At 45.9% G+C, this 24,922-nt stretch overlaps 1 protein-coding gene across 1 annotated transcript in view; it reads left to right on the top strand.

Moving 5' to 3' along the window:
• The first annotated feature begins 3,228 nt into the window (after window positions 1-3,228).
• Window positions 3,229-24,922, top strand: part of MARCO (macrophage receptor with collagenous structure) — a 32,854-nt gene continuing 11,160 nt past the window's right edge. The window contains exons 1-11 of the mRNA XM_019714916.3: window positions 3,229-3,405; window positions 14,168-14,269; window positions 15,115-15,330; window positions 16,665-16,700; window positions 18,428-18,472; window positions 19,675-19,719; window positions 20,016-20,114; window positions 23,701-23,790; window positions 23,900-23,935; window positions 24,379-24,477; window positions 24,570-24,632. Of these exons, the coding sequence (XP_019570475.3) occupies window positions 3,297-3,405; window positions 14,168-14,269; window positions 15,115-15,330; window positions 16,665-16,700; window positions 18,428-18,472; window positions 19,675-19,719; window positions 20,016-20,114; window positions 23,701-23,790; window positions 23,900-23,935; window positions 24,379-24,477; window positions 24,570-24,632 (940 nt within the window). The 5' untranslated portion in view covers window positions 3,229-3,296. The remainder of the gene's footprint in view (window positions 3,406-14,167; window positions 14,270-15,114; window positions 15,331-16,664; window positions 16,701-18,427; window positions 18,473-19,674; window positions 19,720-20,015; window positions 20,115-23,700; window positions 23,791-23,899; window positions 23,936-24,378; window positions 24,478-24,569; window positions 24,633-24,922) is intronic.

The following is a 24,922-nucleotide window of genomic DNA, read 5'->3' as shown; positions in this document are numbered from 1 at the left end:
GGAATTCTTGGTGATCTTGGTGGCTCATCAACTGAACTAGTTGGGGACCCACAAATTCATAGAGAGTCAAGCTCTGCAGAGGCCACCAGGAATGGGGTCGCATATGGCTGGGACTCCTGCCCCATTACCCCTGTCTAATAAAGCACCGTGAATCACTTGGCTGTCACTTTGGAGAAGATCAGAACTTGATCTGCTACATCAGAGCCACTCAGCACACACATTTAAGTTCTCCAGTCCAATTACTGTATATGTACTCTGTAAGGAAAATAAAGCCAAACCCTGCATTTCTTGAACAACATGTTCCCCAAATGCAAGCCGACCACTTCATCTGATGCTCGACAGAAGTAACAGCCAGATCTGTGTTCTTGAAGATAAAAGTGTTTGAGTGGGACCTAGGAAGAGACTGTACAATTTTCCCAAATTGTGCGTTTTGTACTTTATGGAAAATTTAAGGGATTTTTAAAGGTAACATCGACAATGCAGGAGTTTCACTTTACAACGTGCAGGCTTGACAAAAGCTGCTTTTCTACTGAGATCCCTTTCATTTACAAACACCCTTACACTTTTCTTATTTCGTTTGATCCTCACACCCACCCTATGGGCAGACGGAACAACTATTGGTATCCCATTTTGCAAAGGGGAATGCAGAAACACAGACTAATGAATAGCGTTGGGATCAGGGTGAAGCAGTGACCAGTCACTGCAAGTGCAGCATGGGATTCTGTCTTTATTTAAAACGTTGGTGTTTTGTTCATGGTGGGCTGTTTGCATTAACTTTCAATTGTAAAATGTTGCATTAGAATATTATTTATATTATTTATCTTGATTACTATATCTTTTGCATCCTCGGCTAGTGCCTGCATTGCCTCACTCTAGTCCTGGCTCTGCAGGCTGGATGTATTAGCTTGAATTCTATGGTGTGTCCATTTATTACATGTCATAGGGATGAATATCCATAATTTCACATGGTTCACCCTAATGGGTCCTCCCGGGATGGAGACCTGAGGGCCCACACAGGTGTCCATGCTGCTTGTGACCACTTCATTATTCTGCACAGGGGTCCTCGGCCTGGCTGTGCTTTAGAACCAGCCATGGGGCTGCTAGTAAAAGCAGAGCCTCACGTTGGAGGTAGGAACTGGCTTGTGTGTTTTCAAAAAGCTCCCCTGGTGCGAACCTCTGGATTACAGCTCCTGGATTAAACTGAGTGTAGAGGCAGGGGCTTCTGGATTTGAATGCTGGTGCCAGCACTTTCTAACCACAAGATCTGAGGCAAGCTTCAAGTTGTTGTGAGTGTTGAGCAATATATGTAAATGTGTAGCACAGCGTCTGGCACCTAATAAATCTTGGGTAATGGTTAATGGTTCTACGATCTATTGCTGTGTGCTGAGGTTCAGAAAAGTTAAGTAAGTCACCCAAGGTCACACAGCAAGTTAATGAAAGGGATGGGTTTGGATTCCAGGTCTTTCTTGTCCCATAGCCAGAGCTGAAACAATTACACTTGACATCTACTAACTATTCCCTCCAAGCATGGTGGTACTAGGTAATTAGCCCATAGTATTTTCCAATGAGCTCCTACCCCACTCCGTGAATGAGGATGTGTTTGGTCAGAGCTGAGCTGACCAGGCAGAGTGAGTGGGTTCCTTTGGCTGTGGAAATTTCCTACTACAGGGGAAGCCCCTGAAGCCTCTATTATCTTGTGCAGTCCACCAGTCCACCGGAAACTTCTAACCAGAGCTCCCTGCTGCCTTCATTTCCTGATTTCTAGTTCTCTCCTTTTAACCTCTTCTGTTCTGCTTCTGCTCCTAGCCGCAGACTTTCTGATTGTTGAAGTTGTGGGCACCACTGGAGATCTCAGCCTAGTGGGGCACTGCCAGGAATTCACTTTCATGTGTTTCTTTTCCCTTTTACTTTCTGTCATGCCACAGGGCAAAGAAAGTGACTCAGCCGGCCCAGCCTCTCCTGCCACCTCTCCTTCTCACCGCTTACATTCCAAATGGGCCAGACGTCTTTGTTTCTCCCGACCCCAAGCCATCCCATCTCTGTGAGGCTGCCCGTGCCATTTTTCATACCTGGATGCCCTTGCCTTATGTTGCTCTCCAGGTAAACTTGCAGTCATTCCTTTAAATCCAGACCTGATCCTGAAACTTTCTGTGCTATTCCCACCCCTGCTTCCCCAGCTTCCAGACCACTTCTGTCTTCTCAGGTTCTTCAATGATGACCACACTTCACAGCGATTTTCTGGAATTCAGTTGTATTCACATCCATCCCGCATACCAGACCATGAAATTCTTTAAGGAAAAAGTCGTTTCCTTCATCTCCCTGGCACAACGTCTCCAGTGAAGAGGCAATGACCTTCGTGCTAATTACTCACCAGGCACCATCTTAGCCACCTTGAATGATTTAATTCATTTAATACATGTAATCATTACCATCTTTTCTCTTCTACAAATGAGGAAAGTAAGGCACTTAAAGCTTAAAGCCCACAGTCATACAGCTGCTGTGTGGAGGAGGTGAAATTTGAACCTAGGCATTTGAGATCTTCGGGTCTGTGTCTTAACCACCTCGCCATACAACCTCCCCGTAGGGCGTGCCCAGCCCGAGAGATATAGGGAAGAGGTTTCTCCCCACAAGTTGCTGAGAGCTTACTGGGTCCAGACCAAGCATACATGTGCACACGCAGAAAACTGTAAGGGGAAATATAATTAAACGTTAAAATGGGAGGTATAGAGCAGTGCTTCTTCAATACATGCATCATACATTTAGATTCAGTCTATACGGGGTGAAACCTGAGACTCCGTTTCTAACAAGTTCCCCAGCGATGCTAATGCTGCCGTCCATGGTCCATACTGAGTAGCAAGGATGAACCCCAAGAATAGAAAGATGTCAGAGGAGGGATATTTCTGTGGGGGCTGGAGAGGTTCCGGGCAGCGAGTTGGGTCTGAAATGATGGCAGGGCTTGGGTAGGCAGACGGGAAGGAAAGAAACGTCCCCTCTGGTCATTCAGCTCTCTGCTCTCAGAGGCCTGGGAGCAAAGACTTGTGCCAAAGCCACCCAACCCCCCCTAACAGGCCACTTCACTAAGCAAGAGTTCCACAAGTGAATAGCCTGTTTTTGAGAAATGCCCAATCCTGATCAGGGCAGGAAACGTTTTGCAAATTCGGAAATCAGAGCCAAGGGGGAAATGCTGCGTGATCTACAACTAGTAGTTAAATGAGAACAGTCTTTCCCTGAGTGGCTCCTCATAAGGGAAGCATTTCTGCTGGCTCTAGGACTTTGGCCATCTATAAAGCCTAGCGATGGAAAATAAGGAAATTCTCAAGGACGAAGAGTTCTTAGCTAGCACTGAAGACAGAGCTGCCTTCGACCAAACCATGTTTCCTGCAATGGAGAGCTTTGAAATCAGTGGTAAAGTACTACCCCCCAATAATGACATTAGCCTGGTGAGGTAGTCTTTCTGTTGGTGACAGAAGACTAGAGAAGTCCATAGAAAGTCTGGGTTTGCACCGTAGACTCTCTAATTCATTTAGGGAATGCTTCAGTCTGCCATTTGTGTAATGCTAATAATAGATGCTGTATCTTTGGCATATAGTTTTGTGTTTTTTTTAGCTCCCCAATTCCTTTCAATGGTATTTAAATATTTTCCCTTAGATTAATGCTAATGCCGTTTTATGCGTGCCTTATTCTCACACACAGGTTGTGTGATGAAATGGCAATGCAAAACAAGGGGAACGAAAAGTTCCACAAAGCTGAAGTCAAGCGCGTCCTATCTATTTAATAATGTAGCTTCCCAATTCCTTTCAATGGTATTTAGATATTTTCCCTTAGATTAACACTAATGCCCCTCCTTTCTATGCGTGCCTTATTGTCACACACAGGTTGTGTGATGAAATGGCAATGCAAAACAAGGGGAACGAAAAGTTCCACAAAACTGAAGCCCAGCGCGTCATATCTGTCTAATAATGCAGTGCCTTTAAAATTCTTTAAGGTGACTTCTGCTATAACTGAAGTGTTGATCAGGGAGTGCTTTAACTATTTCCTGTTGCCTACGATATGTACATAGCTTCATGATTAGTTTGTTTTACGTTAAACTCGGGTTTTAAAATTCAGTCAACTCTGTCGTCTTTATTTTTTCGCTTAGCATTATACAGGTGATGCATTTTTAAAATCTTCTAGAATTTGTAGCATTTAAAGTCACTGGTGAGTGACTTTCTACAGGGGAGCACTAATCTCCCATTCCAGAATATCCACTGAGAATCGTCTTCCAAGTCGGTCAGTCATTTCCACGCTCAGTCTTTTCTGGAAGGTGTGTGTTCAGGAACTGCATCTCTGTCCTCTGGCCTGAGTGTCCCTCTTATCCAGCATCTGTCTGTGCAGACCACTATTGGAATTTATGGGGACACAAAGATGAAGGGGCCATGTGCTACCATTAGGAATTTACAGTGTAGTAACAGCGAAGGCACACATGCAAATAACTTTAATAATTATTGGCTATTCAGAACTTGGGGGAATGCAGCATTCTGGATAGATGACTTTTTAAGGTATTGAAATGTTCAAGCAAAGTCAGCTGATCAAACATTTTCAGCACCTACTACCTGCACTGAGGAAACAGACAAGAACAAACATGGCCTCTGGCCTCCGGGAGTCCACAGTCGTGTCCGTAGTGGCAGGAGGATGGCAGGGTGAGGATGGCCATCACCTATTTCTATACAATCCGTCACCGGCTGTGACTGATATTTGCACAGGACATTATAAACGAATCTGGTGTGGGGTCATGGAGGTCAGAGCCGAGACGGCTTCTAAAGTCTAATGGATAAAGAAGAGTAATTAGAGAAAGGAGACAGCGGCTTGGGTGGGTAAGGGACCATATGTTTAAGAAATATTCACAAGGAATATTCAGGGAAATGCACATTGCTGGGCCAAAGCTGGGTGGGAGAGCTCAGTGGGGATTGAGACTAGGACCAATTAGCTTTATCCTGAGGGCAATAGGGAGCCTTGACGGGGTTGAACTTGGGCTGAGAGGCATTGGTTTGCATTTAAGATTGTTCACTATCATAGATGGTGGACAAGCTGGAAAGAGTAACGCTGAGGACAGAGAGGAGCATGGCAGCAAGAGATGAGAGGCAGTAGTTGTGAAAAAGGAGAAGGAGAATGGTCTGGAGAAACATTAGAAGTCAAATCAGTTGGACTATAATGGTGGGACATGGCAAGTGAGGGAGATACAAGTGTCAAGGGTGCCCAGATTTCTGACTTGGGCTATGGATGCCACTAACTAAATATCAACCCAAGAAACAAAATCACTCCAGTTTTGATGGAAGGAATATTTTTCTAAATGCATTTACAACTTCCTGTCTTCTCCTACAAAGACCATGGAATGAAAGGAACTTTCCAGATGAGTGCAGTTGTGGACAGTAATCCCTGTAATACAGTGACTTTCTCAGGGCTTCCTGAGTTGGATGAAACTACTTGCTTCAGCACCAAATGGCTCCAGGCATCTTCAGATGTTGATTTACGTCTGCTAAAGATTGCTTTAGTTTCTGAAGATGCTTGAGCCCTGAAGGTCCAACAAACCCCCAGGTCTCCCTCAGCCCCATCTCCCACATCAATAATGGAACACCTGAGCTTGAACAAGTGACTTTACATTTGTCCGTGTTGACAATATCTTTCTGGGATGCACTCCCTTCTAACTTTTTGAAAAACACGAACATTTGTCTGGCTCCAGTCTTCCTGTCACTCTCCTGATTGTATCTTGCTTCTCAAGAAGTGGTTCTGTTCCCACATTGTCAAGTTCTTGCAGGTCTGTGGAGTGTCATGTGTCTGACCTGTCACCCTAAGCCCTCAGCTATTTCAGGCTTCACATCTTTCTTCATGATAGTTCTTCCCACTAATTTTAGTCTGAAGAATATTCTTCTTGACAGAGAAGACTCCCAGTGATATAGATAGAGAAGTTATGGGTTTTGTTATTGTTTGTTTTAATTAACATTAAGCATTGGCTCTTAGCTGCCTGTCCCTTCTTCCAGTTCTAAAGATAATTTTAAACATTTTCCCAACAGACTTTAATTCAGGGTCAGCCTTGCAGATGTGACTACTATCGTTGCATGTCATTATTCTGACTTTGTTCTTTGTCACATCACTATTTCTCAGCATATTTTAAACATTTGGTTTTACCCCAGAGTTTTTAAATCTTTTTATTTTGAAATAATTATAGATTCACAGAAAGTTGCAAAAAGATGTACAGGAAAGGCTCTGTGACGCACATCCAGTTTTCCACAGTTGACTGATATTGGTACAACCCACAAAGCTTATTTAGATTTCATTAGTTGTACGTGCACTCATCTGTGTGTGGGAATATAGTTCTCTACAATTTTATCATACACATATATTTGTGTAACTACCACCAGAATCAAGACACAGAATGTGTGTTCAATCACCACAAAAATTTCTCGTGCTATTCCTTTATACACGTACCCCTCACTCCTCTACCAGCTGTCACTAAGCCCTGACAACCACTAATCAGTTCCCCATTTCTGTCATTTTGTTATTTAAAGAATGTTATATAAATGGAATCACACACTATGTAACTTTTTTAGATTGGCTTTTTTTTTTTTTAACATAGCATATTTCCCTTGAGATCCATCTAAGTTGTTATGTGTATGAATAATTGGTTCTTTGTATTAATGAGTATTATTCCATGGCGTGAATGTATCAGTTTGTTTAACCCATTGAAAGACGTTTGGGTTGTTTCCAGTTTGGGGCCATTACAAATAAAGCTGTTAACACCATTTATATAAAAGTTTTTTTGTAAGCATAAGTTTTCATTTCTCTGGGATAAATGCCCAAAAGTTCAATTGCTGGATTCTAAGAGTATGTTTGGTTTTATAAGAAGCAGCTGATCTATTTTTCCAGTGTGGATGTAACATTTTACATTCTTGCCAGCTTATCTATACTTACAAAAAAAACCTCACTGGAATTTCATAGGAATTGTATTACACCTATGGATCAATTTGAGGAGAATTGACATCTTTACTATGTTCAGTTTTACAGTCCATGAACAAGGTATGTCTCTACATTTATTTAGGTTTTTGATTTTATTTTTTAAATAAAGATTTTGTAATTTTCAGCATACAGATCCTGTATATATTTTGTTAAACTTATACCTAAATATTTTATTTTATTTGCATTGTAAATGCTATTTGTTTTACCTTTGATTTCCACGTTTGCCAGTAGTTGTATGTATTAGGTTGGTGCAAAAGTAATGAGGTTTAAAAGGTTAAAAATAATTGCAAAAACCGCAATTACTTTTGCACCTACCTAATAGAAATGTGATTGAATAGAGAGTGAGAACAGATATCATTGCTTTGTTCCCAATATTAGGAGAAAAGTCCTCTGTTTCATTAGTAAGTATCATGTTAGCTTTAGATATTTTTAAGATACTATTTGTAGATACTTTTTTTAAGTGAGGAAGTTCTCTATTTCCAGTTTGCTGAGAGTTTTTATTAGGAATTTGTCATTATGGGAATTATAATTGTGAATTATGATTTTGAGAGCTTTATTATGAATTGGAATTTGTCAAATGCTTTTTCTGCATCATTTATATGATTAAATGATTTTTCTTCTTTAGCCTGTTGATATGATGGTTCATATTGATTGGTTTTTGGATATTGAACCAACTTTGCATATCTGGAAATCCCATTTAGTCAGAGTATATAAATTCTTTTTATACATTACTTGATATGGTTTGCTAATATTTTCTTGAGGATTTTTGTGTCAAATTTCATGAGAGAAATTGGATCTTTTTCCTTTTCTTTTTTTTGGCATTGTGTTTGTCTGGTTTTCATACCAGGGTAATTCTGACCACATAAAATGGGTAAGGAAGTGCTCTCTACCCTTCTATTATCTATAAGAGATTGTGTAAAATTGGTGCTAATTATTTTTTAAAGTTTGTCAGAATACTTCAATAAAATCATCTGGGCCTAGATTTTTCTTTTTCAGGAGATTTTAAGTTACAAATTAAGTAGTTATAGATATTTTTATTATATATTTCACATTGGTTGGGTTTCGGTAGCCTATGGTTTTTGAGAAATGGGTTCATTTCTTCTAAGTTGTGAACATAAAGCTAGTAATAGTATTTCCGTATTTTTTTTTTTTTTAATGGCTGCGGGATCTGTGGTAATATCCCCTGTTTTATTCCTGATATTGGCGATTTGTGTTATATATATATAAATTTTTTGTCAGTCTTGCTAGAGCTTTATCAATTTTATTGATTTTATTTAAAGGACCAGCATTTCGTTTTGTTGATTATTCTCTCCTTTTTTTTTCCATAAATTTTATTGGGGAATATTGGGGGACAGTGTGTTTCTCCAGGGAGTTGTCCTTCAATCTAGTTGTGGAGGGCGCAGCTCAGCTCCAAGTCCAGTCGCCACTTTCAGTCTTTTGTTTCAGGGGGTGCAGCCCACCATCCCATGCGGAATTGAACCGGCAACCTTGTCATTGAGAGGTCGCGCTCTAACCAACTGAGCCATCCGGTCGCCCAGATGTTCTCTTTCATATTCCTACTTTAAATCTCATTGATTTCTACTCTGATCTTTACTATTTCTTTTCTCTGGTTGCTTAGGGTTTACTTTGCTCTTCTTTTCTAGTTTCTTGAAGCAGGAACTTAGTTTATTGATTTGTGATCTTTTCTCATTTATAATTAAGCATTTGGTGCTATAAATTTCCTCTCGGTGCTGCTTTAGCCAAATCCCATAATTTGATATGCTGTATTCTCACTTTTGTTCATTTCGATTTTTTTTAATTTTCTTTGAGACTTTTTCTTTTTCTTTTTTTTTTTTAATTAAAGTTTATTGGGGTGACAATTCTTAGTAAAGTTACATAGATTTCAGGTGTACAATTCTGTATTACATCATCTATAAATTCCATGTGTGTTCACCACCCAGAGTCAGTTCTCCTTCCATCACCATATATTTGATCCCCTTTACCCTCATCTACCCCCTCCCTTACCCTCTGGTAACCACTAAACTATTGTCTGTGTCTATGAGTTTTTGTTTCTCATTTGTTTATCTTGTTCTTTTGTTGTTTTTGGTTTATATACCACATATTAGTGAAATCATATGGTTCTCTGCTTTTTCTGTCTGATTTATTTAACTTAGCATTATAATCTCAAGATCCATCCATGTTGTCACAAATGGTCCTATTTCATCTTTTCTAACCGCCAAATAGTATTCCATTATGTATATATACCATAACTTCTTTATCCATTCTTCTATTGAAGGACATTTTTGTTGTTTCCATGTCTTGGCCACTGTAATCTTTGAGACTTTTTCTATGGCCTGTCCATCACTTAGAAGTTGTTTTGTTTTGTTTGGTTTCATTTTTTCCACGTGTTTTGGAGATTTTCCTATTGTCTATATGTTATTGGTTTCTATTTTGTTTCCGTTGTTAGAGAACATACTCTATATGACTTAATTACTTTTACATTTTGTTGAGATTTGTTTTATGACACAGAATATGGACTATCTGGCTGAATATTCTATGTGTTTATGGGAAGAATGTGTATACTTCTCTTGTTGCATGGAGTAGTCTATAAATGTTAATTACATCCTGTTGGATTATGATGTTCAATTCTTCAATACTCTGGTCATTTTCTATCAATTGCTGAGATTGAGGTGTTAAAGTCCCCAACTATAATTATGGATTTATCTATTTCTCCTTTCACTTATATCAATTTTTGCCTTATGTCAATGGAAGCTCTTTTTTTTTGGTTTCTTGTAGATAGTATATAACTGAGTCATGCTTTTAAAATCACTTTGCCATGCCAATATCTACTAGATATAACTTCTCTTAGTTTTTCTTCATCTGAGAATCTCTTCATTTCTCATTAATTCTTAAAAGATATTTACATTGGATATAGAATTCATGGTTGATAAACCATTTCTTTCAACACAGGAAAAATGTGTCACTTCCATCTGATCTACATGGCTTCAGATGAGAAATTTGCTATCTTCAGATTGGTATACCTTTATAGGCAACGTACCATTTTTCTCTTGGCTGCTTTCAAGAGTTTTTCTTTTCCTTTAGATTTTTAAACTTCTTTGTATCTAGATTTTTTTTCAGAATTTTACTTGTGATGTGTCTTGGTATTGATTGCTTTGCATCTATCATGTTTGGGGTTTGCTCAATTTCTTGAATTTGTAGGTTTACGTTTCTCACCAAATTTGAGAAATTTTCAGCCACCATTATTTGTTTGAATATTTTTTTCAGCCTCATACTCTTTGCGAGACTTCAGTGATATGAATATTATGTATTGTGTTATTGACACACAAGTCACTGAGGTGGGTTTTTTGTTGTTGTGTTTTGTTTTGTTTTTGTCAATTTTCTCTGTTTTTAATATTGGGCAATTTCTATCATTTTATCATTTAGTTCATCGGTCCTTTCCTTTGTCATACATATTACACAATTCAGTCCATCTAATGAGATTTAAACATTTTTTCAGTGTTTTCAAGTTCAACAATTTCCATTTGGTTCTTTTTTATATCCTCTATTTTTTGTAAGATTAAAAATTTTTTGTGTTACTTTCAAGAGTATTAATAATTGTTCATTAAAGCATTTTGTGATGGCTGCTTTAAGATCCTTATTGAATAATTTCACCATCTATGTCATCATGATACTGACACCTGTTGTTTTTCTTTTCTCACTCAAGTTGTAATTTTCTCTGTTCTAAGTATGATGAGTATTTTCTACTGTATAATGGACATTATGTACAGTATATCAGGAGACTCTGGAGCCTATTTAAATCTTCTATTTTAGTAGATAGTGACACTGTTTAGGTTTATTACATAGATTCTGGCCCACTTTTGTGGGCTGTAGTCCAATAACAACTTAGTTTCAAAGCCCTGACTGTGCTATGCTTGTCTGCTCTGTTCACCTGATGCTATGGGTATTCGTGCTGTCTCCCTGCTGGTGATACCTGCAGGGGCAGAAGGCACTTCTACAGACTGTCAGACGGCCAGATGCTACTAGATGGGAGATGGGAACAGGGCAGAGACCAGTTCCCTGGGCCTGCTCACCAGCAGCTCAGTGCTGGGAAAGAGAGAGGGGGATTTGCTCCTGCTTAATCTCTAATAGTGTCACAACAGGAGAGGAGCAAACCAACCAAGCCACCTTCTGCCACCAGGGGAGGAGTTGGGATATGGCAAGCCTGGGAACCATGGAGTTTGTGTGCAGCCTTTTTTCCTTTGTTGAGATCTTTTATAGAATTGAAATTTTACTTCCTTCTGGAGCCATCTTTTCAATGTAAGTCAGACAATAGAGCTGTCAAATTTCTGAAAACGGCTTCCTTAAAAATCTTCGCCCAGGCTCACTTCAGGGGGGTTCTTTCTTGTTCATCTGAGGTTGTTTTCATTTTCTCATCTCAAGCAACAATTGCTCATGGTCAAATCCAATCCAGAGTAGATATTCCTTTGCAGTTTCTTCTACCCTGTAAGAGGTGATCAGCATAGAGGGTAAAGAATTTATCAGATCCTCTGCTTTCTACGAAGTGAATTAGTTAATGCTCAGAGATCAGAAATTCCCAGTTTCTAAAATATCTTGCCTCTCTGCCAGGTGATTGCTCTGACTTACAAAAGCATCCCAGGCGTCAGGGGACAGCCACGAACCACTCTTATCATACTACCATGTCTGGTTTTCCTCTCGTTATTCTTACTCAAATGCCTTCCTCTCTGCTCCTACCATCTAGTTTGAACATATTTCTATCTTTCATGTTGGCCCTCACCTCTACCTTTGACCTCTGACCTCTGGAACACCTGTGTCTCTGAAGCACAGTTGATCTTTCCACTCCCATCCCATGTTGTGTTTCATCAAGTTTAGAGCTATCTTTGAGATTGTGTTCACCAGGCACCATCTTCTGTGAAGTGTAAGGCTTCCCTCTGTGTTACCATCCTCACCATGATGGTTGTGTGGATACCTGAGGCCCTAACTTGCATTCCCAGTGTTCTTCCGACACTTCTAAACTGACAGAGTTGAACTGCCCACAAGCTCAGCACCCAGACATCTGAAGCCATTCATTCATCCCTTCATCTGTTCAGTCATCTTCTTTCCAGCACATATTGTGTACCAGACACTATGTTCGTGCTGCAATATAGCCTAAGAAGCTATAAAGAGACACTGTTCAGGGTGATCGGTGCCGTGACAGGAAGAGACTCAGAGTGACGTGGGAAAACAGAGCATGGTCCCATTCAGTTTAGGGGACCCAGAGAAGATATCTTGGAGCAGGAGAAGCTCCATGATGCTCCCAAGGGATCAGTAGGAATTCGTCACGCTGAAGGGAGGAGAGAGGGCTGTGTATACAGAAGAGATACATGGTCCGAAGCAGGAGGGACGTAAGCACGAGTAGTTTGGCCTGACCGGCCCGACCATAGGTCAGGGTTTGTGTGGAGGTGTGGTAGGGTGTGCAGCCACAGGAGAGCTGGTTGGCAGGAGGGCTTCATCGACCAGCGGGGAGCTGTTTGTACTGAGCCCAGGGAGCAGCCTCAAGGGCTGAGCAGGGGAGTGACTTGGCCAGGTTGTGTGTTAACTCACTCATGTGTGTGGGCCTTTATTTGCGGGGTATGGTGGGGAATATTCTGTGTTAGACTGAGCATAACCAAGTGCCACTAACTAAAAATCTACCCGATAGAAAAGCCCCACTCTTCTTGGCACTGCCAGAGCCATCTCTGGACCACTGTGCATTAGATGCTGCTCGAGCAGGGACTCCTGTTCTGCTGCTGCTGGCTGGAAAGACTGTCAGCAGGGTAACACAGCTCCCACAGGTGATGGAGAAAGATGCAAGGTCATACACCTCTATTGCAATAGTCAACTGAAACTTCTCCCTCACCAATCTGAAGCAAAACGGTGCTCACAATGCACCCTCCATTTCCTGGGCTGTTCACTTCTGATCGCTTTCCCCCTCAGGTCTGCCCAGGGCTCATTTCAACTGCATTTTCCCAGGGGCAGCAGTCAATGTAGGCTAGTGAGGTGAGCTCAAGCCTGGGAGTTAGATCGACCTGGGGTCAGAGGCCCACTTTTTTGGACTGAGGCCTGTCCTCTACAGAAGAGGAAGATCACACCTACCTTGCAGGATTGCTGTGAGCACTAGAGATGACGTTGGCCAAGGTCTGGAGCAGAGTGGGTGCTCGGTCATGGGAGTGGCGGGAACTGCAGGGCTAGGTGGGGGTCCCTGTCTTTGGATTCCTCTCAGCTGGCTTGAGCAGAAGGCTGGAGTTGGAACCACTGCAGCCTCTTTTGTAACACCCCAAACTGGAAACAGCTCATCAATAGGAAAACATTTGCATGAATTGTGACTTTTGTCTTTAAGGACTATCAGGCAGCTATTAAAGGGAATTGTGAAATCTTTCTCTACAAAGCAAACTGGAAGAATGTCCATGGAAAATCATTCATTGTCAAGAGCAAGGTTCTGTAGTAGATGTAATATGACATCATTTATGTAAAATTAAAAGAAAAGAGAAGTCTACCTATGGGGTATATGGGTATTAAGTTTCTGAGAGCAAGAGGGTTAGGAGGAAGGCCACGCCCCAAAATGCGAACTAAGCTTTCCTCCCCTGTTAGGACCTCGGGTGTTCAGGGGAGGTCACGAAGTCTTATAATGCTCTCTGTACTGTTTAATTATATTAAGCATGTTTTACTATTATCATTTAAAAGATATAAAGACAAAGAAAACAAAGGCCTGGAACTGAATCCCAGATTCGTGTCTTATAACGTAATAGGTTTTTCTACTTCTCCACACCCTGCTCCTTGTTTATAAAATAGGAACAGTCATCCTCCTGTCAGAGGTTTGAAACAAACTCATCAGTTTACTCCTTCATCTGCTACACACCCACGGAGGGCCCTCGTGGCCAGGCATTGTGCTGGGGCTTTGTCAGTGACACCTGGTTTACAGACCACACTTCCAACTGTGATATGTGGCCCAGGGTTTTGTTTGCCTGGCCACACAGATGAATGGCCCACCATGGCACTTCTTGCCCTGTGGCAAGAAGGATGATTAGAGGAAGATTTGAGGGTCGTAGGGTTTTGGTGTGTTCCCCACTCGACTTCACACAGAGGGGATTTGGCCCAGTAGGGGTCCCCTGTTCTCCAGCCTTGGCAGCAGCCACCTTCTACCTGGGTTGTGTTTCAGATACAAAGCCGAAGAGGACAAATGGGACAAAGTGCTTCATGGCCCTGGTCCTCACCTACCTGATTCTGCTCTCCGCGGGGGCTGGGGTGCTGGTGATGAAAGGTGAGGCCGTCTTGGTCTGGTCTAGTTCCTCTGGGGGTGACTGAACATGGCCCAGACTGACACAGGGCTCAGGTTGAGTGGGGAGCCCTGGGACCACTACTTCCCACCTGCTGGGAGACAGTTCTCAGTCCCTGGGCTGCCATGGTGATGGGGTGGGAAGGGGGAAATGTGAGTGTGTGTGTGTGTGTGTGTGTGTGTGTGTGTGAGAGAGAGAGAGAGAGAGAGAGAGAGAGAGAGAGAGAGAGAGAGAGAGCCTGTATGTGTCTAAAGCAATGGCTGATGCAATTATTTCACATAGGCAAGCCATGATCATCTTACATCAAGCGTTTCCAGCTTCTGAGTGGGAAGGGGCTTTGTTGATCGCAGTATTCATTTTAGCATGACTTTACTTTGCAAAGTGTTCCCAGTCCAAATGTTAAGGTCACAAAGCAATTCCATCAGCAGACACTGAAGTCACTCAAGAACGCTATGTGCCCAGCTGTCATAAACACATGTCACATGCATACGAAGTCAGACCAGCACATCAGTTTTCATGCTCAGAACATGCACGAAAGTCTTAATAGCACAAAGGCTGAAGGTTGATTGTGACTCAGTGGGTGCATCTCCAGGCCACGCAGGAGTGTTCTGTGGGTGTGTAATGTCATGCCTGAGTGTGGAGTGCACATGTGCAAGATACAGAAAAAGCTCTGTGCTCACTCTGGTCCTCACAGCACATGGAATGTGTTTATGTATTCAGGCCTACAAAAGGTATGCACCTTTGACAAAAAAATGTCAGGGAGGTTCTCCATGCCATGGGCTTCAATGAGGTCCCTAAGAGAATGCTGGGGGGTGGGTGGGATGTCCAGTTCTGAATCTGCAGGAGCGGCTCTGGGCCCTGGAGCTTCACTTCGAGAATGAAACACTGGCCACTGAGGACAGCCCGTTGTTTCTCCATTCGGAGCCTGGCGCTCACCTGGCTGTAGGTGCACCGAAGCTGCGAGTCCTGCAGGCCCAGCTCACACAGGTCCACACCAGACAGGAGCAGCTGCTGCGGCAGGTGGACAGCTTCACTCGGAACCCAGGTTTGGCCCCCTCGCCTCCAGATTGGGACTCCTCAGAGATGGATGGGAAAGGAGGAGCTGCTTGTTCATGGGAAAGGAGATCTTTGGGTCCAAATCCCCTTCCCTGGCAAGGAAGGGGGGCTTCCAAAACCCTGGCCTGGTATGGGACCCTGGGGGCCAAGACTCAGAGTGAGAGCTGTATGGGGTGGACATGAAGTCACAGGCCCCATGAGTGGCTGCAGACAGGGCTCTGGGAGACAGTGGGGTCAGCAACCTAGGAACCAAGGGCCCTATCCAAGCAGAGTGTGATCTCAAGAGCCAGGGACTAGAGCAACCAACCCACGGCCAGATCTGAGTCACAAAGCCCTCAGGCTGATCCAGAATGTTTAGGAGGGTGGGTGAGGCACAGAACCCGGGGTAATGCCCAGGACCATGCCATGCAGCCAACTAATATTGGCCCATGGTTGGGAGAGAGTCAGGGCAGACACCAAGCTATCCAGGTGGAGCTGTGGAGGGGAGAGGACAGCTGGCCCTGCTGGGGAAACATGCTGGCTTAGGTGGCGGGGCTGCAGGCAGGAGAAAAGGGAACCAAAGGGGAGAGGCCAGGGGCCCCCTTCCCTTGGTCCCCTCCAGGACTTGTACCTGGCACTCTCTCAGGCTGTCCCAGAAAGGAAGGGCTAACTTGGGCAATACCAGCTCCTATGTGTGACCTCATTAGTACAGGGCTAACAACTGTTACATGGAGTCTGGGGTCGTTGCTCTGATCCCTGTGTCTGGGGTGAGCTGGGACGTAGGAGGGTGAGCCCATGGCCAGAGCCCACAGGCACACGTGCTGGACACACATCCAGGAAGGCAGATCCCCCCAGAGGCTGCCACTTCCCCAGTGAGCACAGATGAGGGCCAAGTTGAGATTTGAGGAGAAGGGATGGTGTAGCAGATGGGCAGAGTCCAGGCTCAGATGCTGGGACACAAGTGGTGTCACACTTTCACTTGAGAGGTGAAGGAGCTCGTTTGAGCAACATGAGGGCCCTTCCTTTAACATGACACACTTGTCCAGCTGCTTTGGCTTCATAGTCTTCTAATAATGTGGGGCGCTGTCTAGGTCTCAGCTCCCTTTCCACACTTCTGGGGCTCCCAGGGATCTATGGCTCTTGGGTGTAAACCACTAGTTACAACTAAACATCTGGCTCTTTCCAAGGACTCATTTCCTGAAAAATGTGCCGGTGTCTGGCCCCTGTTGACCAATCTGTCTGCTTCAGCTCCTCACCCCCGAGAAGCCCCCTGTTTGCACTGAGCTGGGACCTCTAGGTGTGTGCCACCATAGCTCAACCTGCAACCTCTTCCTTCCCTTTCAGACCAGTTCCGGACCAAAGGCGAGCGCGGCGCTCCAGGTGGGTTCATTTCCGTGCTGACCCACGCTGCCCTCCCCACAACCTTCTCCCACAGGCCCATATTCAGGTCACACAGGAGTCAGGGGAGCCAGCTGTCAAACCCTGAACTGATTCTCAACAGTGTCCTTTCCTGAGACCCTGTGCTGAAGTGAGAGGTGCCAGTCCCAGTTCTACTTCCATCTCTCTGGACCCCACTCTTGTGTATATAAAATGGATATACCATTATGGACCCTACACACTCGACTAAGCTTCTGCTCTGTAATACAGTCAGCCCTCCATATCCATGGTTCTGCACCCACACATTCAAGCAACCATGAATTGGAAATATTAAAAAAAAAAAAAAAAAATCCAAAAAGTGGATCCCAAAACAATACAGCATAACAACTATTTACATAGCAGTTACATTATGTTAGGTATTGTAAGTAATCTAGAGATCATTTAAAGTATACGGGAGGATGTGTGTAGGTTATATGCAAATAGTATGCCATTTTCTATGAGGGACTCGAGCATCCTCAGATTTTGGTATCCACAGGGGTCCTGGAACCAATCTCTCGGATACTGAGGACAAGTGTAGAAAGCGTCCTCACCGTGGTGCCCTGGCATGGGTGCAGGCTTTGCTGTTGGGAAACCCAGAATCTGCTGGCTTCTCTCCAAATGCGTCACCTCTGGCAAGGGCCATGCCTCTCAGAAAGTCACTCTTCTCTGTGATGATGTGAGGATGTGCTACGATCTGAGTATCTGTGTCCCCCCGCCAAAATTCATATGTTGAATTCCTAACGCCCAAGGTGATGGTATTAGGAGGTAGGGCCTGTGGAAGCTGATTAGGTCATGAGGCTGGAGCCCTTAGGAACGGGACTAGTGCTCTTATAAAAAAGGCCCCACAGAGCTTCCAATTTCCTTCCACTGTGTGAGGACACAGCAGGAAGTCAGCCACCTGCAACTTGGAGGAGGGCTGTCGCCAGAACCTGGCCATGCTGGCACCCTGATCTTGGACTTTCAGGCTCCAGAATTGTGAGAAATGAATTTCTGTTGTTTATAAGCCACCCAGTCTGTAGTGTTTTGTTACAGCCGCCAGAATGGCCTGAGACAGGACAAGGAGCCCTGTCCTGCCTGCCGAGTCATTGTGAGACTTGAGTGGGCAAAGCAGAGCAGCTCTTGGAAAGGCAGAGAACTGCGTAGGAGTGAGTGGCAGCAGCAAGAGTTCCGTTTACGCAGAGCCTGCCTTGTGTTTTCCCTGTGGTCTGCACGCAGTCACCTCAGGACAGCCCTGCAGCACAGGTATATCAACCTCATTTTACTGATGAGGAAACCGAGACTCAAAACGAAGAAGGACTTGCACAAGGTCACCCAGCTAAAGGGCCATGCTACGACTCGGACCCAGGTCTGTGTGACTCAGCCTCCCTCAGAAGACGCCATCTATAAAGTTGTCTCGCTCGCCAGGCCATGAGCTTCTTGCAGGAAGGAGCTCTGTCTTTGTTTTCTTCCTTCCATGCAGTTTGGTTCTCAGTGCTCAGTGACGGTCTGTTAAATGAACAATGGTGTGAGTGAGTGGCATTGTCACCCCACCTTGTTGGTTGGCTCACTGGTGGCTCTGCCCCTCCTCCTCAGGTCTTCCAGGGGAGAAGGGGCCACAATGGAGCCACTGGTACCACCACTTGTCTACTGGCTTCATAGTCTTCTTTGTCCTTCTTGTCCAGGCTATGTTCTGAATTTCTTTCCCTTTCTAGGCCCCCCAGGACCCCAAGGCCTGCCAGGAATCAAGGGAGAAGCAGGTGAGTAGAGGCCGGGTATATGCACTGACGTGCACAGCAGGCTTTCTCAGAGAGGCTGCAGAGGGCGGCAGACACAGACAGACACACTCCAGAGTCTAAACGCCTGGTGGGGTCTGTGTATGAGGAAGGCCAGCCTGGTGGAAGGCGAGACCCTAGATGGACCGGGCATGCTGGTATTGCTGGAGAGGTTTGGATGCTCCAGTCTCCTCCTCGGGGCTCGGCGTCCACGCCTGTGAGCATCACTGGGGAGAGTCAAGCTCATTGGTGCAGCGGGGGCTCTAGGGTCTGACACAGCTGCCTCCACCGTGGACTAGCTCTGTGATCTTGGGAACATTCCCTTACCTTTCTGTACCTCAGCTTCTTTGTCCATGAAATGAGGATAAGAGTCCTTCAGAGGGTTGCTGGGGGATTAGTGATAATGATGAAAACCCCATGATTGTTTCTGTCTTTTAGGCTGTAGCCTAAACCTGTACAGCCATCTTATAAATGGCCACGGCATGGCTAGGGCAGAGAATGTGGGGAGCTTGGCTGCACCCCAGCCCCAGGGGAAGGGGGAGACACAAATGTCAGAGCCGGTGACTGTTACAGGCCAGTTCACTCTCTACTTAGACTCTCCAACCTCCATATTCCTGGAGGGACTAAGGCTGCTGAGATGTAAAGATGTGAAGACAATAAGACGATACTAGAGAAAGAGCAGAATGAGAGGATTTATCAGGAAGTGGCAAATAAACAAACCAAGTCTCTAAGCTTCCGGGCCACTGAGGCAGAAAGAAAACACCGCCAGCTATGGAAGGGAAACTTGTTAGCAGGGAAAATCTTTAGGGAGGAACTAATTTGTGGGAGGAATTTAAATAGAAAGGATCCCAAAGAGTCTCTTGTTCTGTCTCCAGCAGAGGTTTTTCCAGGGGGAATTTCAGGGGAGAGGATGGGAAAACAATAGGAGGAGGGCTTATGGTGCAGTGAAGGACCCACGGAGGCACTTGCACACCCACGTGCTCACACACACGCATGCGTGCACACACATTTATGCAACACTCTCATACATGGACTGTCACGGTCGTGCACATGCTCATGTGTGCATATACACTCACACTCTGTGTGTGTGTGTGTGTGAGAGAGAGAGAGAGAGAGAGCGAGAGACCTAGAATGTAGCTGATGGAGGAGCCCAGACCGCAGTGACTGAGACCTTTCCTTCTTCTCAGGCCCCCAAGGACCCAACGGCGCTCCAGGGAAGCCAGGCGCCCCTGGTAACTCGGCTTCCTCTGCTTGGGGTCACTGATGCACTGGCCCAGGCTCTGAGCCCGCTGCCCAGTATGCTCTTCCCGCGACGCCTCCCCGGCTGCAGAGCGGTCACACCTCCTATCGTCCTCTTCTCTTGAGTCTTACTGGACCCTGTCAAGATCACCTGAGATAAGCTAACACACCTCCGGACTTCATCTGGGGACCCCTTGCCCTTTCCCCCAGAATGGTCCCTGCCCATTGCCCAGAAGTCCATCCCCGGGAAGATGGCGGGAGCCCACCTCATCAGCCATTCCCTTCCCAGGACCTCAAGGAGAGAAGGGCAGCAAAGGCGATGGGGGTGTCATTGGCCCGAAAGGGGGAACTGGAGCTAAAGGAGACAAAGGAGACGTGGGCCTCCCAGGTAAGGGCTGTATTTGTGTGTTGGTGCTCGTTGGGGAGCTGGGTCCCCGCTCTGGGCAACTGTGTCTATTCAGCGCTCACTGAGAGCAGAGCAATACTCTGTCTACTGGCATCCCAGGGGCATGGATGTGGTCCCTTCCATCTAAGTAAGCAAGGACCGGAATGCAAAAGCAAAGAGCAATGCAAGAGGGGCAACAATGTCATGCCAGGCACCATTGGTGGCAACTGAGGACACAGGCAGTGCTAAGAGCTTGGAGGAGAGGAAAGAGAGACATTGAATGAAGTAAGGGCCTGAGGTGGGCCTGGGGAAGGAGGAAAGCCTGGCTGGCAGTGAGGGCAAAGGGGTTCATTCCAGAAGGGGGACTTCACAACACCCCTTGAGGGCAGGTTCTATCTCTAGAACAGTGTTCCTCAAGCTACGGGCCATGAATAAGAACTATGTGGGGTGTTTGTTCAAAATTCATGTCAGGCCCAACAGTTGGGCCCTGTGTTTGAGAGACATTGGATGATTCTGACCTTGGAGTTCCACAGAGGCACGCTCTGAGGAGCACAGCCCGAGGGGCTCTGGCCGTGACTGAGCCCCTTCATGCTTTTTGTCACGTGGCCTCTTTTGGCCCCCTCGGGGTGGCTCTTGGGTTCAGTAGGGGAAATGAGGGCTGCAGAACTAGAAGGTTTGGTTGCCATCCCTGCTCTGTGCCTGTTCACCTGTGTGGCTAAGCATATGACTTAGCCTGCTGAGATTTGATGTCTTCATTTCAGAAGAGAATGGTAATTAAATTAGTAAATACACACACCTTGTGTATTTTTACACAAGTAAATTATACACACCTTGTAGGACAGTTATAAGGGTTAGAGATCATATTTTCAAACTGTGCCATATGGTTGACTCTAAACAAATGACAATCATTATTAATAGTAATAGTAGTGATCCCGTAAAGTAAGAAGGAAAGGACTTCAATCCCAATAACAGACAGAATTTAATTCTAATATGGCTCACTAGCTGTGTGACCTTGGGCAAATGACTTAACCTTTCTGAACCTCAATTTATTCACCTATAAAAGGAGGATAATGATAACAACCTTTAACTACAACAGGAATATAAGAAGAAGTCTGCTGCTGTTACCTGCAAATTGAAGTTATTTACATGATAAGAGACTGGGTATGCTTGCCTTCACACAGAGTCTCTTAGCAGGGACCTGTCAGCCATCCTCAAATACTAGAAAGGCACTTGTGGAAGAGAAAATAGACTTGCTCTAGTGGTGCCCAGCAGAAAACGAGGACCAATGGGCAAAAGTTTCAAGAGGACCAAAGGTGCCATGATAAGTGGGGAAGAATGAGTTAAGACTTGGGGCTACTCCATGGTGCAATGGGCAGACGAAAGTCTTAGGGGGCAGCCCGCTCCTGGGGAGGGAATGAGAAGTGCAGAATTCTCCCAGTGGGACTGAAAGGGGACCCTTGCACCAGGCAGGTGACCTCTGAAGATGGTCCCCAAAGTGGCACTCTGTAGTTCTCTCTGCATTGGGGAAGGGAGGCCCAAACTTTCTCAGGGTGGCCCTGCCAGCCCCAGAGAAGGGGACAACAGCCAGGCCTTTGCCCTCTAGCCCTTTCCTATGGAGTCTGAGCCATGCTGTTTCCCGTCCCACACTCACCCACTATCACTTGGAGGGCACTGAGCCCATACCCAGACGCAGGCCTGGGAATGCTGTGGTTGGGTGGCGAGGGAAAATGCAGCACTTTCAGTTCTTCAAAAATCAGGATTCCAGCCTACCCCTCCTCTTCCCAAATTTCCTCTCCCAAGATCACAAGTCCTCTCTTACCCACGGCTTGCTCAACCAACTGCTATGTGCCTCGGTGTCACTGAGGCTTTCCGTTCTTTGTCCCAGCAGACGGGTAATGCCACAGTGGTGAAATTCCAGGGGACATTCTCCACCTTTAGCTGTGATTAGAAAGCTCTGAAGTCAGATGCAGCTGTCATACCTCAGTTGGTGCCAGACTTTGGTCTTTTTGTTGATAGTGCTCTGCATGCAAGGTTGTCCCCTCTGATGGAGACACAGAAGTCATAGGAATACAGACTCAGGCCCAGGCCCCACTCGAGAAACCTCATATGGCCACACAGTTGCCCAGAGCGGTAGGGTACCAGCAAGTTCCTCCAAGAAAATAATTCCTAGTCCTTTCTAACAAGTGCCATTTGGCCCTTCTGCTGAAATGGACATTGAATGACCAAGAACTGCCTTCTGTGCTGTTCGCACCTAGATTGTTGTAAGAGATCTCAGCTGTACCCAAGTTCTTTACGGTTGTTTTGTCTTCCATCAAGGAAAAATCGTCCTTCAAGTATCCAAACCATCTCTGAGAATCCAATGCGCAAGCCTTGCTTCTAACATCACTCAAAGCTTAGACCCAGATAGGTTTGCATGACAGTTGCTTCTCTTCCTCCTCTTCAGACCATTTTGTCTCCTTTCCTCATTCACTAGAGAAAAGACTGGTGGCCTTCTTAGTCCTCTCCAGCTCTGATAGCATGAAATTAATGGAATGGAGGTGTTTAACCAGTTCCATTCCCCACAGCCTTGGGGAGTTGCTTGGGGTGGGTCTTTGTTGATGGAGGGACTTCAGCAGCTTCTTGAGTGGCAGGTAGCCAGTGGGCTGCCGATGAGCAGGCCCCACGTGTGACAAAGGTCAGGCAGCCTGCTCCCAAACCAAACTCACAGTTGTGGAAGGGGTTGGTGAGTCCTACCCTGTGAGGAGCTGCCCTCAATTGACATGCACCGCTGAGCAGTGGCAGAAAAGAGAGAGCGAAGAAGGACTATGGAGGGGACAGGCCGGGATGAGCCTCAAATGCTGGTGACAAGTGGAAAATTTGAAATCTTGGGTACCAGCAAAGCCTGTGGCTGAAGTGCTGGCAGGAAAATGGGCTGCTGCAATGTTTCTCTCTCCATCAAAGCCTCCAAGTTTCTATTCTCAGTGTTTGAGATCTGCCTTCTGGAATATTCAGATTTCAGTTGGGGAGGCTTGAAGAAAATAATTCCTCAGGGCGGCCGGTTAGCTCAGTTGGTTACAGCACGTGCTCTTAACAACAAGGTTGCTGGTTCGATTCCCACATGGGATGGTGGGCTGCACCCCTTGCAACTAGATTGAAAACTGCAATTGGACTTGGAGCTGAGCTGTGCCCTCTGCGACTAGATTGAAGGACAGTGACTTGACTTGGAGTGATAGGTCCAGGAAAAACGCACTGTTACCCAACAAAATAAAAAATAAAAATAATTCCTCAAATGCAGACACTAAAATCAGGGCAGTGCTGGTTGAGCCTGGGCTGTGACAGTCCCAAGGGCACCTGACAGTCTGCCCCCTGGGCCTTCCACTGCCCATCAGCCAGGCCAGCTCACCTCGTCCACTTTTCATACATTTGTGCCTTGTCTCTGGGATAAGATGTGTGCTCCTCGCGGGCAGTCATCATGTCTTCCTCTTCTGGGCCCAAGTAGGACCTCAAGGAGTCTGAGGGTGGAATTTGGGTGTGACAAGAAGTCTCAGAGTGACCTGCGGCCCAGGCTTGCCCTCTTCCCATGGCTGACTGTGACTCCTTGGTTTTTCAGGATTCACGGGCGTGAAAGGAGACATGGGGGTTATGGGACCTCCTGGAGCCAAGGGCAGTAAAGGTGACTCGGGGAAACCAGGCCCCCCAGGTAAGAGGCCGCATGGTCAGGTCCCCTGGCCTGAGGTATTCCCTTTTTTTTTCTGCCAGGCTGAGCTAGAGGGGAAAAAAAAATCCTTAAAAGTTTTTCTTCATTTTAGGTGTGGCTGGAATTCCTGGAATGAAAGGAGATCAAGGTAAGAACTGTGGGAATCTGGGCATCATTCCAGCTCCCACTGCCCCAGGAAAAGTCCAGTCCAGGACCTGATTCCGCTTTTATTTCATTGGAGTATTAACGCAGAGCATGTGGGGTTTCTAAACCCTGGCCCCACCTAAGAGGAACAAGCAGTATGCTTAACTGATATCCCTCTTTAGGGCTTTAGTCCCCTCTGCCACCCAGGTTTGGAGCTGGACATTCTCAACCCAGAGTTCCTAGTATGTTCACAAGTCCCAGATGCAACCGTGAATGGGAAATATCAGTAAATTGCTGAGACGGTAATTTTCCTCCCACTGTTAGGGCTACTCCTCTGCTTTTAAAGCCCAGGGAGCATATTAGGTGTTGAGAACACAGGTGTGTTGAGAAGGTGGCAGCCAGGCCCTCTGCCAACCACCAGCCTTGCAGTCATGACTTAACTTTCAGGACCACCTGGAGCGGAGGGGCTTCGAGGCCTTCCGGGTCTGTCAGGATCCCCGGGTGCCAAGGGTGAGCCTGGCCGAGCTGGTGCCACTGGTCTAACAGGTGAGGTCCTTGGTCCTGTGGTGGGCATGGGGAGAGATGTATGAAGATCCATCTAGCCCAGCCCTATGCCCACCATGACATCTGTTGCCCAGGACCACCAGGGATACCCGGGATTCCAGGAGCTGCAGGCATGAAAGGAAGCAAGGGAGACACAGGTAAGAGGGTGTGGGTAGGTGGGTGGGCGGGCTTGCTGGGTGTCAGGGACGGAGAGGGAGGGGGACCGGCTCCCTGGGGGCCCACCAGAGGGAGGCAGAGGGTCTCCTGTGCTCTGGCCCCAAAGTCTCCAGGACTATTCTTCCTACGTTCAGGCCTCAAATGCCACGGCCAAGCCTCCAACATCAAAGGGGAGAGCAGGGCACCTCGGCCCCACTGCCTCCTTGGCCTGCCTTCCAGCTGTGGACACAGTTTCCACTCTCTCCTGCTGACCTGCAGTGGGGCTTCACGG

Source organism: Rhinolophus sinicus, chromosome 17 (assembly GCF_057876585.1).
Source record: "Rhinolophus sinicus isolate RSI-liver-muscle chromosome 17, RSI-T2T, whole genome shotgun sequence".
In the NCBI taxonomy this organism is placed as follows: Eukaryota; Metazoa; Chordata; class Mammalia; order Chiroptera; family Rhinolophidae; genus Rhinolophus; species Rhinolophus sinicus.
This window is presented reverse-complemented; position numbering and strand designations above follow the sequence as displayed.